General features: G+C 40.5%; 1 protein-coding gene across 2 annotated transcripts; it reads right to left on the bottom strand.

Annotated features, from left to right (window-relative positions):
• Positions 1 to 372: 372 nt before the first annotated feature.
• LOC111343369 (peregrin) lies at positions 373 to 14,529 on the bottom strand. 2 transcript variants are annotated; one of them, XM_022950536.2, is made up of 10 exons: positions 12,032 to 14,529; positions 10,346 to 10,505; positions 10,112 to 10,246; positions 7,959 to 8,087; positions 6,645 to 6,951; positions 5,716 to 5,817; positions 4,812 to 4,907; positions 3,106 to 4,025; positions 1,905 to 2,044; positions 373 to 1,260 (listed from the first exon to the last, which is right to left on the bottom strand). In XM_022950536.2, exons 1-10 carry the CDS (start codon positions 13,546 to 13,548, stop codon positions 942 to 944), a joined length of 3,825 nt encoding a protein of 1,274 aa, XP_022806271.2. In that variant the 5' UTR covers positions 13,549 to 14,529; the 3' UTR covers positions 373 to 941. The 2 variants fall into 2 exon arrangements, with proteins under 2 accessions (XP_022806271.2, XP_088617621.1); XM_088761495.1 differs by having other exon boundaries at positions 7,959 to 8,096; positions 12,032 to 13,694.
• Between the last annotated feature and the right edge of the window lie 2,057 nt (positions 14,530 to 16,586).

The following is a 16,586-nucleotide window of genomic DNA, read 5'->3' as shown; positions in this document are numbered from 1 at the left end:
AATGAAATTCAGTTTTGGAAAAACTGCAGTCGCATTGTAAGAGGTCAACGCCTTTGTGTCCCTTGTGAGCGAGTGTTACAGATCTGTACGAGCGCACAAGGAGGCTGTCTTGGTGATGTTACTTCAATTGCATTGGTTTTACTCAGCACTCTGCCAAGTCTTAAATTCTCATCCCTTCTCAACCAATTAAATGAATGGATTTTAACTTGCTCAGCCACATTTTCCCGCGCTTGAGGCATTTGATGAGTAGATGGTTTTTATTCGCTGCTCGCGATATTCAACTTTACTAGGATTGGCTATTATAATAACTTCCGGTTTTTGTTTTTTGACACCCGAGGCGCGCCGTTACACTCAAACCAAACAGCAACAATATCACAGTAGACGAGTTTATTGACCCTGGGTTGTACAGATTTACAAGATATACAACACGAATGAAGGGTAGATACACAAAGCAATAACTTCCACGGGTTTCACTCGATTTGTTAAAAAACGTTTGTCTCAGAAAAAATAGTAGAACATTTACAGATTGATTTGCTTTCTACGTATAAATACAATTGTACAAATCAAATTTGTGGTGCGACGTTTTAGAATGATAACATGTACTTTATTGCTTGCCATAGGGCATCTGGATGCATTTTCTATCGAAAAAACCCTCAGTTGCCTTTGTTCCAGTGTCATTTTGAATCAAAGTCAAAATTAAAAAAAAAGAAAAACACTTCATAAACTCCTGGATGTCAAACTTTGTAGCATAAAAAATTGCATGTGAACGGGTGCACTCTCGTATCGATAAGGATTAGCCGCGAAAGGATTTATTTTCATGCGAAGAAAATATATTTTGTAGGAGGCCCTCTAAACTGTATCTGAGCTACATCCCATCTAAAATCAATCCAATGGAAACGACTAGCAACAAATCTAACAAACAGTGACAATAAAAACAGCTCCTAAACAAATCCATTTTCTTCTAGTTCGCATTCACCGATGTCGTCAACTTCATTGTCACTCTCCTCGTCCTCGACCTCGTTACCATTCTCATTAACTCGCTGGTCTTCGTCGTTGTTGTCGGCATCTTCGTAATCACCATCGTCGTCGTCGGAGTCCCGCGAGTCACCCCTTTCCACTTGGTTTCGGTGAACTATGGCCCGATGGTAGGCCTGCATGACAGATTTCCTCATGGACGTCTTCCGACCTTCCTGTAACTTGTTCTGGTCTCTTTCATTATGTTCGCCCAGTGGTTCGAGTTTGTGACGCGGTAGCCATTGCCTTAAGTCAGAAAAATCCCAAGCGTTAAAATAATTATCAAGTCAGTCAGTGCCGAGAGTGACCTAGGATCAAATTGATTTTCCATCACATCGCTCTGTGAGAAAACTAGAGAACACGCACGGCCTTCTAATCCAACCAAATGCGAAAATGAACTTACCAGCGCCTTTCCCAATTCGCGATAAATTACAGAGATTTCGTAAAGGGTAGAACACGCAGCAACCTAATGGTTTGTGCGCTGTACCGCTGAAATGAGAAGTCCTGGGTCGAAACCTGTCCGGATCAATGCGTTGTCTTGACGCTTTAATCTCAAAGTGCCTTTCTCCACTCAGGGGTAAAAATGGGAATGGCGAGTAGTCAGGGAAGCCTGGCACAATGCTAGAGGGGGGGGGGGGGGGGTAAAAATACTCCAGGTCGCTTCATATTAAGGAAACCGGATAAACCCCAGCTGAGTGGGACACTGGGCTCGAGTAAAGCGTTTTTCTTCCCTTTTTTTTAAGGAAACATGGCCAGATTTAATTGCTGGTGATCTGTACTCTATAAACTAACCCATCGCAGCGGGCGTAGTAAACAGGATATTACAGACATTACAAGCAATACGAGTCAAAATATTGAGGGGATTTTGGACTTCGATAAATAAATCTTACCAAGTTCGTCTGGCGTCGAAAAACAGCACAAGATAGAGATGTTCGTCGGTAATGGCCCTATCCTTCAACACATCCTCGGGTGGAACAGGAATGGGCACGCCATGGTGCAGGAAACCTTTCTTCGTGCGAGGATTGATTATCTATTCATAACAGAGTAAATAAATGAAATGAGCCTGTAATACTGTTTGTTTACTACCAATCACCCTACCCTACCCTACCCTACTATGCATCATCACCACCCCTTAAGGTGTACTCATCAGTTCTCCAGCCGAGAACTGTACATAAGGCGGAAATTCCGACCGGATTACGACGACAAGTCGAGGACACAAAGCGAAATAGGGCAGAAATTGATTTCTTAAATAAATTTGATGCACGTGAATTTCAATAAATGAGTAATTGTGATGATAAGAAAAAATAAAATAAAAGTAACAGTAAAATATACTAAACTGTTTTGTACGTATATATAACATGTATTTACGAGGCTGTGAAAATTGAAATTGAAGAGAACCTCAACAGAAGCTCTTGATTGTCAAACGAATTCTCCTTGTCAGTGTCATAAGAAATCTGCAGAGAACGGTATGAAGAATACGCACACTGATCTTAGGGTGTGACGGCAGTCCTATATCATACTCACACTCGCTAAAGAGTAATTGTTTTTAATGCTTTCAGTTTGTCTAACGAGCACGAAAGTAAACAGTGCGAATTTAACCACGTGGTTAGCTCAGGTTGTGGAGCACCGGACTGCCGTGCGGGAGGTGGAGGGTTCAAGCCCCAGACTGGTCCAGCACTCAGGGTCTTACAATAACTGAAGAGTTCCATTTTCTGCATATAAACACAAACACAACCCACAATTCCGCCATTCGCTCTGACGAAGAGCCAACGCTCGAAACGGCAGCCTAGAAACTCTTTTCGGTAGCAAATTCGCTCATCAACTCAGTGAACAAAAACAAATTATCTTGACCTTACTCGCACATTCAAACAAGCCTAGGGCCGCTTGTCTCAATATCGCACATACTAAACTACATTCATATTAGCGAGGACTGACGAGTGAAGCCTCTGCCGGGTCGCGTTATGACCCGACCGAGCCCCCCTGGTTTTCGCTCTGCCGCTACCACTGCGCCATTTATTATTTTGCTCGGTTTTATACTAAACCCATCCACAATAACGCAACAAGATAACTGCCCCCGAAAAAAGTACTTACCAGCGCCGGATAGGATGGGTATCCACGGCACTTTGCCCAAACCAAATCCAGCGGTTGCAGAGGAGGAAGATCAGCAATATCCGAATCCGACGTCGTCTTTCGAGGTCTTGGCGCGGGTTTCTTTTCCTTCCTACCATCCACTGGTCCGTTCATTACACGATTGTCAGCCGAACTGTTTTCCGTATCGGTGCTTAGCTCTTCATCTTCGGAAAATACCGACAACTTCCGACACAATTCTCGAGAAGCCCGAATGCCATTCACTCTAACATCGCTTATGTCCGACTCGGATCCACTGGTGTACGACCGATTCGACCGCTGCCGCAGACCATTCGTCGCAAACGCGAAGTGCGTGTCAAACATGGGTAGGGTAGCGTCTTCGATCAGTTTACCGAGTTCTGTTTTATACGTCTTCTTTGGTACATAAATAGTATCATTGTCTGTTGAGTGTCGTTTTTGAGGTCTCTTTTCCTCTTTGGGAGCTGGATGATGCCTGTCCTCGAACACTGTATCTTCTTCCCCTACTTCATCCGTAGGCAGATTCTCAGTCACTTGGCATTCCGTACTAACAGGGTCAAGCGTTCTATCTGAGTCTGCTGTCTTCAACATGTGATTCACTGGTGGCAGAATATCAAACGGGAACTTGTCGGCGCCCGACGAAAGATTCCGCCTGGCCCTGTGCCTTCCCTTGTTGAACAAGATCCCGCTGCGCCGGCTCGTCCCAGGGCTGGGGTTGGCAGTAGCTCTACTATTAAGGAGGCTGTCCCCTGCCAATCGATGTTCTTCAGTGTCCAGATTCTTGGTGGGCTGTGTGCCGTTCAGAGAGTCGTTCTCGTCAATAGGTCTGAATTTCTTCAACGGCTCTTCGTATTCCAGTGGTGATAGACAAGTCTCGCTGAGGATGGATCCGTCCAGGCCGCCAGCTAAACACAACAACAAAGCCAAGATCAGCATAAAAAAATCTCTGTTCACGTTTTTATTACTTTTCTGAAGCACTTTCTGCAAAGAAAGTTTTCGCTTTGAATCAAGTTTGAAGACCCTCGTGCTTAACTTGAAAAACGATAACAGTTGGTAGACTATCGTTACGATAACTTTTCCGCGAATATTTCAATGAAGTACTAACATTCACGCAGTCCTAATGTAAGCTATCTAACTTCACAGATCTAATTGCTAATTCTCCCCTCTAGCTGCTCCACATTTCCTTTGTAAAGCAGTTCCAAGAATTTGGTGTCAGATCAAGATTACAGCTTATACCGGATTAGTTTGAGTATTCTCATTACCCGTTTGTTGCAGGATATTGAACGGATATGATAGGGAGAAGTTATGTGTTGATCTCTTCTAGGAATTAAAGGGTGTGAAGGATTGAATGAATGCTGTAGAAATGAAAAAGAACTCCGTTGTGTTTGAGTAAAAAGACATCGTTAAAAAACAAACCGCGAACAAAACTTTAATCGCGAGATACACAACCACTAACCTAACTTCACCTAAACTGAATAACATGAATAACCGAATTCATTAATAATACTAGTTACATAACATTACGTAGGGAAATGTGATAACAATAAACTCTAAACAAGTTAACGATACATATTCAACACTAAGTTTGGGGTCCTCTTTGCAAAACATCACAAAATCCTCTAACACGATTGTTCACGACAAGAGGCTCGCACTGCGTCAAAGAATAAACAACAAATAAGAAAATCACAAACCACTTGATTCTGACAGATGTCTCTTCCCTTGGTTAAGTTTCCTCCTAACAAGCGCTATTTCCTTACGTAACATTCGCACCCTTGTAGCTCTAACTCCTGAAAAAAGGAGAGAGCTAATTTGTAAAAAAAGCTTTCAAACTTTTTCCTTTTTTTCTAACCATTTTCACTGCATTACCGCAGTAGGGTAGGACTAGGACGGAACATATGCGAACCATGCGAGTAGTCCACCCAATAAATTCCACCCATCCCACCCCAGGAGAGGACATCCATCACACAGTAATCTCGTGCATGGGTAATTAACGTCTCCTACCCCTAACCCTGTAGGAGACGGGACCTCCATTTGATCGTCCCTAACCGAGAAGACTAGGATATCTAACCATTTCTTAATGTTAAAGAAAGGTAGCATATTCTTCTCAATTATTTTAAGACCTTGAGTGTTGGTCCGGCCGGGGCTTGAACCCTCAACCTCCCGCACAACAGTCCAGCGCTCTATCCATTGAGCTAACTGGGAGGCGGTTAGCTCAACAAAGAAGAAATAAAAGAAGGTCAAATCTATTTTTTACTAAACTGCGTTATGAAAAGATGTCATTCAAGATGGGAATTTCAAAAGTTTTGAAAACAATACAATAAAACTATCAGCTAAAGAAACAAAAAGGACTTGTTTGGATGTCATAACCTGCTTTCCCATCTTTTAAATTTTTATTTTAAAAGATGGCTTCGGGCCCGTTAAGTTACCGGGACTTTCGAGAAACGGGCCCCTGGACACAGTTGTTCTAAGAGTGGATAACGTTATCCTTCAGTTAAATCGCTATTCAGAGGATCAATGTTAATAAAAAGTACTGCGCAAGGGTTTCTGGGATCGTCGTCAGGGGCAAACATTGACCAATTATGTCACAAATCTGACCTCCATGTTTAATAGCTTGAGTCATGTCCAGTTTCTCTTGCAGATCTTTCAACTGCTCCTCCAGAGTCATGTCCCTTCTCTGTTCCTCTGTTAGGACGAAATCTAAACCAACAGAGAAGATAACATTCTTAAGAACTTTATCATGGTACATGTACACCCTACTGCTATCGAAAGTTCAACATTACATACTCTATCATAAATAATACTAGCAGAGTTAAAATTTAAATAAAAATTCACTGAAATCAGAAAAAAGACAAATCTCATTACTTCTTTCGTAAATATGCTGCAGAATTACAACGGCCGTGGAATACGTAACTCTGCTCGTTGGAAGCTAGTCATGTAATATCATGCCGAGTTTCCACGTGCAATACCTCGGGAATTAATGATTGCGCTGCTTAGATTTTGGGCATTTCGCAAAAAATATCCAGGCCGGTAAAGTGTAAGGAATTTTCGACCCTCCCGCCTCCCCTTTGGCGACGTTATTTGCAGCTAGGGCTTTCGCACCAAGCTGCTTAAGTTCTCTAACAGTTCTCACTTACACCTGCTGCTGGAGGCAAATAGTTATCATCATCATCATCATCATCATCCGCAGCATGAGTGACCGAGACAGAATCTATCCTCACGATATCAATACAAACTCAAGCAGACAAGAGATGAAAATAAAGAAAAATTGCAAAAGGGGGGATTATTAGTTGACCTACTACCAAATTCTCCCGACTAACATCATGAGAATTGTACGGCAGGTAGTAAGGGGAAGTACTGATGATCTTGGAAGTGAAAGGGTCCATATCATTTTTTATCACCATTTTTATCACTTAATCTCTTCTCAAAAATGTTCTCAACAGTTGTGTCTCCCATTTCATTATCATTATTATTATTATTTTTATCATATTCATAACCATAACCATTTCTATTAGTTTTTTCAATACCTTCCTCGGTAGGTTCCCTATCTGCAAGTGTCGGTGGCTCCTCCGTGTGAAGACCTGTAACTGGGTCTATACCAGCCCGCTCCACTTGCCTCCTGGCCGCACGTACAATGGGACGCCCCTGATCTCGCATTTTGAGTGCTGCACGGTAGTATATAGTGTCTGGAGCATTATATCTCAAACAGTTGCCAATGACCAGATTAAAATCCCGTTCAAACTGCTCCATTGTGGTGTAGTGATTATCATCAATACGCTTTGATATTGTTGAGAAGTCCATTGGTTCGTCTATAACTTCCAGGTAGTCAGTGACCTAAGGATTGAGGAAAACTTAGCAATGCCACCCACGCGCATCTTTCAAAGTTTCTGATCCTAGCAGTAAACAGGTCCAAGGCTGTGCTCCAAAGAAAATTGAATCGGGCCCAGTGCTCTGAAACTGTGAAACCCAGTGTGCCTAGCATATGCTATGTATGAAAAAACTAAAATTCCTGAGTTGCCCAAGAGCAAAAGTAAGGTGCCAAGGGCCACTGGGCACTGCTAGACCACAGCCTTGAGGACGCCTGTCATGAATGAACCTAGTCAATGTCTGCCTCACTGACAAATTCTCTGTTGCTAAGTGGTGGAACATGGGCTCCTCATGAAGACTAAGAGTTTTTTTCTTTGTCTCTAATATTCAAGACAGGATGACTAAAACAACTTCTTTCAGTACCAAAATTGTATGAAAAGTCTTCACAGCAAAGCTGCCTCTAAATTACTCCATCAACTTTTCATTTCCTAGATTTGATAATTACACATACATGAACATCTCTCTTCAAAACCCAAACATTACCTTATGGAATTAGTTAACCTGTTAACTCCCACTACTGATCAAGACAGAAGTTCTCTTTACAATATCACACGGGCAAGTGATGAGAATATAGACAAACAGCAATTAGGGAATTATCAGTTGATCCAATACCAAATTCTCCACACTAATATCATAAGAATTGTGTAGCAGACAGTAAGGAGAATTGCTAATGAGATTGTGGGAGTGGATTGGTGAAGTATCAAAACAAAATTGCAGGGACAAGGATGGAGCCTTGGGAAGTGGTTGCTGTACAAATCTTGCATAAAGAAAATCTTTCATCTGCAATATTAGAGCAAAATAAGGCAAACACAGCATGCTATGAAGGCAGACTACAGTCACTAATCAGCGCTTTTGGCTCTTATTGACTACTCTTCTTGGGTGGAGAATTTTCACACATCTGGGAGGTAAACTGGTATACAAGAAAATCCTATGCAGTGAAGTTCTTTTATTTTTTCCCGATTCTACGCTCATACCTCATCAGTATCAACAGGCTCTGCAAAGATTTCTCCAGGGTCTTTAGTCTGCAAGAGCTCAAGGGTTTTCCTAAGAACAATGTTCAGTGGCTGCAACTGCAGGTCCACCACGTGCTGTTTGACTTTCACCTGATCAGTCAGGAGATAGAAATATTTAAAATAAAATGTTATTTTATGGTTCTTAAGGGTTTGCTGTGATGTTACTTAACAAAACTGCTACACAGGCTCTTGTGTGAGCCTACAGGTAGACTTTCTTTCTAGGTGATTTCATGATTATTCTGACTGCTTATGTATTTCTGCATTTCTTTGTTTGTAAGATTATTACACCACAGGGTCCATATGTAGTTCTGTATACAGTCAACCCTGTATTAAACTGTTACTGTTGAAATTATGTTAAGTTTAAGCCGTATTGATTTGTTTGTTTATGCTTAATCGTAAGATTAGTCAGGCATCCCTAGCTAGCATAGCCACGGAGGCTGGGAATGAAAGAAAAACATTATGGGATACGAGAAAAAAGCACATAGAGAGAGAGAGTTAGAAAAACTTAGAGAAGTCCGAATAAAATTGTTCAGTTTATTCAATTGAAAGTGAGTCGTGAGTATATTGTCAGAAGAAACATTTCTGACAGGTACCCACTAGAAATGGCCTGGTAGCTGCTTAACATGGGTTCCACAGAAAAAAGAATGTTATTTTATGCCATATTTGACCGCTTAATATACAAAAATTTGCTACAAAAATTCTCAGGGCTCGACACTAATGGTAGCCAACTAGCCACAGACTAGTAAAAAACAGTTTTGGCTAATGGTTTTTATTTCCACTTGTCAGTTTGGCTAGTAAACAAACTAAAACTGTTGTAACATCTCAGTTTTCAATAATCATATGACTAGTAAGTTGAAAAGGTAGTGTCAAGGCCTGAACACAGCCCACATTGATTTCTGGAGATAAATATAGATTAGATTTTACTTGAAAGATATATTCTTTATTCATTATAGGCAAAAATGATACAAAAATGATACAAAAGGGCCACTGGGACTCAGTAAAGGGTAACCATGACTATTTGATAAATGTGACCATATAAAAGAAGTGAAGATTACAGTAATTACTGTGCAACATTTCCAGACTTTAACCTATTGACATCTAGTGCGCCCATATGCGCCCCATGGGGACCCACACCCTTTCTACGCCTTGTGACATCATCACTTTTAACCCTGGAGCACGAATTTGAGCACGCACTTGAACAGGTTGAAAATATCTTACAGACAATACCAGAATGAGCGCAATTGAGTAAAGGAGATTGGAGGAATAGCCAAAAAACCATGTCACTTTGACCTGAAAATCTGCACGAAAATCGTGTTTCACTACCCACCTACCTTTCTGTGCATGTGCTTTGAAAATAATGAGTAGTTTCTGAAAAATCTCTACACCAAAATGAAGCCTACTCAATTTCCAGCAAGTGAGAAGAGACTTCAGGCAAGGAGAAGGGAAAAAAAAGGGCAGGAGAAAGAGAGAAAAGTAAAAGTCCTAAGTGGGGCATGACTTTTCAACCCAAAAACTATGTTGAAATTTTGCTTTCTGTGTGTGCCCGAGATTTTTCAGGCCGCCATTTTGAATTTGGATCGAAAGGCCGTCGAGTGCACGGGCTGTCAAGGGGTTTTTGGTAAGTTTGAGCTTTTAAAACCACAACAGTGACCCGAAATCTGCTCGACTAGCTTCAAAACACAGTTTTCCACAAAAGCTGCGGCCATTAATAGGTTAAGAACCGACTGCTTAAAAGAGAGTGATAGCTCAACACAGTGCCTCTTCATACAGGGGCAATTATATTATTAACATTCCTTTTTCTGGACAAAGCATAATGCATAAAAACTAACAAAGTGCTTTCCAAACCCTTTTCTCCAGACCAAAACAATGCCAAAATAGAAGATTACTGTTATAACTAATTTTTAGTCCAAGACTAGAAAAGCCATGCTGCACTATATCGCAGAACCCACATACCACAGACCACCTACTTTTGCCTGTGTGCGACTTGGATGACCTTTTGTTTTTAAAAGAGCTGCGTACCCTGATTTCTGAGACCAGATACTTTAAGTGATAACTCCTCTAGGATAACTCATTGCTTTTCATGTCAAATTGGAAGAAACCCTGGAGAAACTTACTTGTTCCCGTTTTAGCTTCTCTCTCTTTCTGATCAACTCCACCAACAGACGTGCTCTCTCCAAGTCATGCCGGAGACGTTGCCAGAAGTGTAACTGCTCCTTCATAGCTTTGATCCTGAGTGACCTTTCACTTGACTGGGAAACAAAATCAAAACATTTACCACTGATGATCATGTAATTCGCCCAAAATTGCAATTAAAAAAAGTAGAAGAGACAGTAATAAGAGTTTCATACTTCATCAGCACCAGCTTTCTGACTTTGATGGCTGGCCTGAAGTCTTCTCAACAATGGAACTCCATTCCTGGACTGCCGTTTCAACATCCAATAGCTTTGAAGACTCTGAATAAACTGAGCCTTGCGTGCCATAGCCACACGTCCCACAATCTTACTGAGCCTGGAAGTCATGTAAAAAAAGCCCAAAAACTGTTCTTAGTGGCCCTTTGACAACTAGGAGTGACTAACATCTAATTTCTCCTAACAATGTCACCCCTAAATCACACATTGAGTCACAAGAATAAAGGAAATGATCATCAACTAAAGTACATTGTAGCTCTTGATTGTTAGACAAATTCTCCTTTGCAGCATGTCAGAAATTGTAGAGAAAAAAACAAAGGAAAAAATGCGGTCCAAAGTTTGGGTGTAAACTGTTAGGGTGTCATTATGATCTTAATACAAACCCTGAAAGATAATGGCTGGAAAAATGGCAAGATTTCCAACAAGTGTACATGAGTGATAAAATATACTGCCATTTATTGATAAGAAGCTTCTTGTTCAAAAATTTCCTTCAAAGAAAGCAGCACACACTAAATTTGCTACCTACAATGAATGGTGACTGCACAAATTTTCACTTCAAAGTTTTAATCCTGACTTAAATGAGAAAAAGACAATTTTGTAAAAAAAAAAAAAAGAAATCAAAGGCAAAACATTCATTGTCAGTCTAAGTTCCACAATACAGGGCTATTATCAGACACATAATTGCAGTTTTGGATGGACAAATTTACGTAACAAAGGACAAAAATGGTGCACATATTCTTAATAGCCAAAGGACAGCTGTACTTGATATGATGTTTCAAAAGGAACCCGTTCCCCTGACAAAATTCTTGCTCAAAAAATGACAACCTTAAGACAAGTTACTGGTGCAATATTTCAAAAGCCATGGAGACCTATTCAGTTATAATTTTCATGTCTGGTAACCTAAGGTGTGAATAAATTATTAACTGTTATTGGTTGGAAGCCACATCAAATAAACTGTCCAATTCTTTTAGTTCCCAATCAAACAAAAACATCGCAGATGAGGCAAAAATTATCTAACAGTCTAAATGAAAACTAAATAAGCAGTATGTCAAATGCTTACACCATGTGAACACAGGAGGTTTTTTCCTTTCTAGTTTATTAAAAGACCTTTGATAACTCGGGAGCCAATCACTCTAATGTTTTCCTACTTTGTCACTGACATAGCTAGCCATAGAAAATGAAAACTTGAAAACAATTCAGTAAAATTTAGCATCAAATCTCATCAAAGTGGGTGTCTAATCTGATTGATTATACAGCTTAATACCTGGTGTAGACATCTTTTTTCTTATTCAACATAATCTCTCTTAAGTTCAGAAGATAAAGTAAAATCTACACTCATTTTCATTCGGCCTTTTCCTGCACATGCAAGCCAAAGCTAATATCTATATGTAGATATATTTTTGGCGACTATGAAACTTGATAAAAATCTGGTATTTTTCAGCAGTAATTCAGTAATTCTTATTCAACATAAAAATCAAAATTCAAAACAAAAAAAAAATATGGCTGTCGTAGATTATCAACGGTTGCTATACATCAGATGTAGTGAAGTACAATTTTCAAAAGAAAAGTTCACATTTCTGTGATTACATTTGTGATCAGTGTCAAAACATTACAAAGGAAACTTACCTGTGAGCTGGTATAAAAGGAATATTAACAATTGGAACTGCTGTGGTTTTCTTCTCTGCCAACAGTTTCCTGAACTTTTTGATGCTGCGTTTGGATTTTGCTGATTTGGCAGACTTGCTGGTTATTTTTGCAGGAGTTTTGCTTGGGGTCTTTGTCTTAGAAATGTTTGTTTTTTCCTTTACTTCATCTTCACTGTTCTCCTCCTCTCTTCCTGCTTCAGAGTTAGTTGGTGTGTGAACATCGCAAAAAGCTGTCTTTCGAACTGTCACCTGGCCATTTTCACCTTTCACCGGTTCAATCTTCATGTACAAGCCTGCTTGCTGTGCACATGTAACATGAAAAGCTGTATAGCAGTTTGTTTTAAAACACTGGATGCACGCACCATGTCGACGCTTACAGATGTAACAAGTGAGCTTCCATCGAGCTTGAGGAATATTTTCAATGGAGTCTATAGGTTCCAGGAAAACTGTGTTTGCAAAACAAACCTCAGGAATCCACAATGCACATACAACATGCCCCCATTTTCCAGTGTCCGTCTGTTTAAAAGCACCAGTCTTGTTTGGGCAAAGAACACAGTCCACAGCTCTAGATGGTGACTGCAGACATCGACGGCACAGCCATTGTCCCTCGGGAATGTATGGCACACCATAACATTCTTGATGGACGGCTAAATTACACATGTCACAGAAGAGGATTGCGTTACTGTTTTGACACTCTCCATCGTTACAAATACAACACACAGCATCTTCATCTATGTACTGGTTTGGGTCACAGTTAGTTTGACTCTCAAAGTAAGACTCTTTCTCCAATCTGTCCATAAGAGTTTCAAATATTTCTTGAGACACTGGCGCAATTCCTTCAGCTTTTCGCTTGTCGTTAATCGTATCTAACCACACATAATCTTCTTCATCCATATCATATTCTACCATTTCGTCAAGTTCTTCCGTGGTCTGCTCGATAAATCGGAAGTAAGCGGTCGGTCTGGTAGGTGCATCGGGGTGTCTGAACCCCGATTCCATTTTCTCGCTGTACTCCGCACTCGGTAAGCTAATTCTGTTATTGTTCTCGTTAGACTGATCATTCTTCGATTTTAAACTGGTAAGCGGCTTGATCATCATCGTTTCAAAGGCATCCTCTGATTTTTCTGGCTCCGGTTGAGAAATTTCCTCACTATCCACAACATCCAATTGATCATTTATGTGGATTCTGTGAGGAAAACCTTCGATTTCCACCTCAACAATTTTCTGCGCTTGAGCATAAGTTAGCGTCTCTCTCGGAACACTCAAGGTTGGTGGCGATGGCGGCGGTTTCTTGTTTTTAACACTTTTCCTACCACGACCTTTTCCCTTTTTCGAAGTAGTCGGAGTAGTTCCCACAACATCAGTGCCATCGTGTTTAAAAACACGCAAATGATATTCTATTCCACTATAACTCTTGTAAATCTTCTGGCATAAAGGACATTCGTATGGCGGTTTAGTCGCCCGAAGGTTGTCGATAAGTTCTCTCACGTTTACCATGGTTTGTTTGTTGTATCAAAACATATTTCGTCAATAAGACAAATTTAGGAGAAGTCTTTGGGGAAATTGATTATTCTTCCGCAAAAGACGCTTACAGCAGTATGTCTTGCTCGTAAAGACGGCCCGCACGCCAACATTCAAAGACCAAGTTTTTAAAAGTGAAGTCCTCCAATTCCGTCGCACGATCTGAGTCTCCGGTCGTGTGATATGTTTATTTTCCCTTCGAAATAAAAAGACGTCTTCACAACGAAAGAGAAAAGGCAGCGATTTCAAAATGCAGTGAACTACGAAGCAATCTGACCACACCAAGCCCGTTCGTTTAAAATGGCGACACCGAACACGACAGCGTTTGGTGAATCCGCTTTGCCGTTATAACAGTGAAACCCAAAATGAAATCAACTCTGGCGAGGGAAACGTCCTTACCAATGTTTTCTGGTAAAAATCAACCACTTAGATCGTCGATCCCCTTTCGATTCAACTGCAACTGTTTTCATACCAACGCGGCAACGGCAAGAACTAATTCCGGCTTGACGAACAATGGCCAACCGATAATGGCGTACAAGATAACTGAAGTTGTTGAATTTCTTTAAGTTCACCCGACGCAAAAGCACTTAAAACCACTCTGTATGCCTACGTTCGAAGCGTAAACAAAAGCGCTTGGTATCGTTCTAAATATTTCGTGGAAAGCAGACCTTCTGTATCCAAAGTTAAGCCGTTCGTCGTCTGTTAACTGAAGCCTTCGAAATAAACGCTTTCACTACTCTGCCGGCAGTACGAAAACAAAGGAAGGCATTCAAAGGCAAAAATCTCCGTGGTCCACGTTGGTTATTGGTGAAAGCTCAACTAAGTAATTAGACGAGGTCTCGTACTTACACTTCTGATTTTCGAAGATCCCTATAAACGAACAACGAAGCCGTAAATGAGGTCCAACTTTCAGAAGGTTAAATTCGAAACGAAGAAGATGGCGCCAGTTACTCTCGTGGATAGATTCGCCCCTGATATTTTCCCGCCACGCAGGGACGCCCCCGCAGATTATGTAACTTTTAATTTTGGCAAAACATGCGACCTGTCTTATCCGATCTTGGAAAAATACCGATTAATTACCACCTAAAGGACGTTTACCACGGCATAAAATGATAAAAACATTTTATTTTTCAATCGTATATGATTCCAGCCCACAAAGGCTTAAAATAAGCATGGTTTTAATCGCATATTATGGACGTCATCAATTCGACTGATCCGATCGAAAACACCTAATCCATATTTATCTTCTCCAACTGGAAATATTCTGAACGTGAAAAAATCATTTTTCATAAAGATGATTTTGATTGACTCCTGAGAATTCCCCTAGAAAGTCCAGCCTTGTTGGGGGAAACGTCTAGGTTTGTTAAGATTATCAGCCCAAGCGAAAAAGTCGACAAAAACAATACGAAAGTTACAACTTTTGTGAAAATTGTTATCTACTATTGTACATAGGATGGAATGTTAGCTGATATTCAATTTGGAATTATGTTGGGAAAGACGCTTTTTCTCAAAACCGATTTTTGGACGATCACGAACAGCATTTCGTAACTTTAACTAGCTTTAGTGGCCTCATAAAAGATAGAGCTACTTCGTAAAGGTGTCTCATGAATTTTCCTGGGATGAAAATATTCCGACGTTTTGCTTTTCGCACCGCAGGAAGGAGAAAACAGAATTGCATTATTCATTTTCTCGCCAGTTTACGGGCAAACGATAGCAAAACGATGGCAAAATGAATTGTAGAACAAATAGATAAAATAGGTAAATTATTAGGGTAAATAATGATAATAATAAAACGCTCTGAAGCGTCGTTAGACTATAATCGAAGGCCACACCGGACGAGAGAATTATTGGCAAAAAGTTTAAGACGTATTCATCGATAGAAATCATTCTTTTTTTTTTTCCAGTTACAATTTCGTCTTGAGAACTAGCTTGCCTACTTAATTCTTTTCACAATCCAGCTTATTACGAGCTGCTTCCAGTTTTTTTATGCGTAAGAGCATCACGCGACTGACCCAATGCACAGAAAATTTTGCTTTGTATCTTTTCGAGTTTTATATTACTTTCAGCACAAGTGGTTGAAAAAAAGTTTTCACGTGAATCAAAGAGGTAGTTGTAAGGTTCAGACCTGGGTTTTCCAATTTAACTAATGACAGAAACTAAAATAAACACATCAAATCAAATATTGGTAGCGCAAGTTCATTCACGCGTACTTGAGAAGCTGTCGGAAAAGGCGTCAGAGTAAAGATTCGCGCTGTGGAGGGGATTCCCCTGAAGTCAATTAAATCAAATAGCGTCTTTTTTCTTGGCGAAAGCCATGTCGGTGATCTACGCTACAATCGGAAGGAAGTAATCTCTTAATAGCACATGCTCAGAAAAAACGGCGTCAAAACAACTTTTTTTTTTTCAATTGACTAAAACAGAGTTATTTCCTGGTTCGTCAGTTGTTTCATATGTTCACCGTTTGCAGCGCGGCAGACGTGTTGTGTTTACCGAGCCCGCAGTTTCGACGGGGAGGTTGCCAGGTAACGATAACGTATCCCGTCGCCTACACATCGCCCCGAGTCGTTTCTTTCTTTCTTTCATTATTCTTTTCTTTTTTATCTTGAAACTTGTTTCAATACTAGCTAATGGTTGACTTTGATCTTAACCATTGAACAGGAAACGCCGTTCCGCTTCGCCGTAAAGTGAATTTACCGCAGCTGTTCGTCTGTTTCAGTTATTCCTCGGCAAAAGGTAATCTTCTTGTTGGTGGGAAATTGTAAAACTGCCTCTCCCTGGCAAAAATAATTCTGGTGGAAAGGAGGGAGGGAAGTGAAGCAAATTAATCTTCCAGAGCATTTCTTCATTTTTTGAAGAACCAAACCAGAAGTTAAATGCAACAGGAGTTATTAACTTTACTAGTCATTCCCGGCAACTGAAGCGCAACAAAAATTAGATCCAGCTAATCGTTAAGAAGCAACACAAGGCTGAGAATTAGGCTCTTAACCCCGCCCCTCCCCCCTCAGTTCAAGTAA

The sequence above is a fragment of the Stylophora pistillata genome, chromosome 5, assembly GCF_964205215.1.
Source record: "Stylophora pistillata chromosome 5, jaStyPist1.2, whole genome shotgun sequence".
In the NCBI taxonomy this organism is placed as follows: Eukaryota; Metazoa; Cnidaria; class Anthozoa; order Scleractinia; family Pocilloporidae; genus Stylophora; species Stylophora pistillata.
This window is presented reverse-complemented; position numbering and strand designations above follow the sequence as displayed.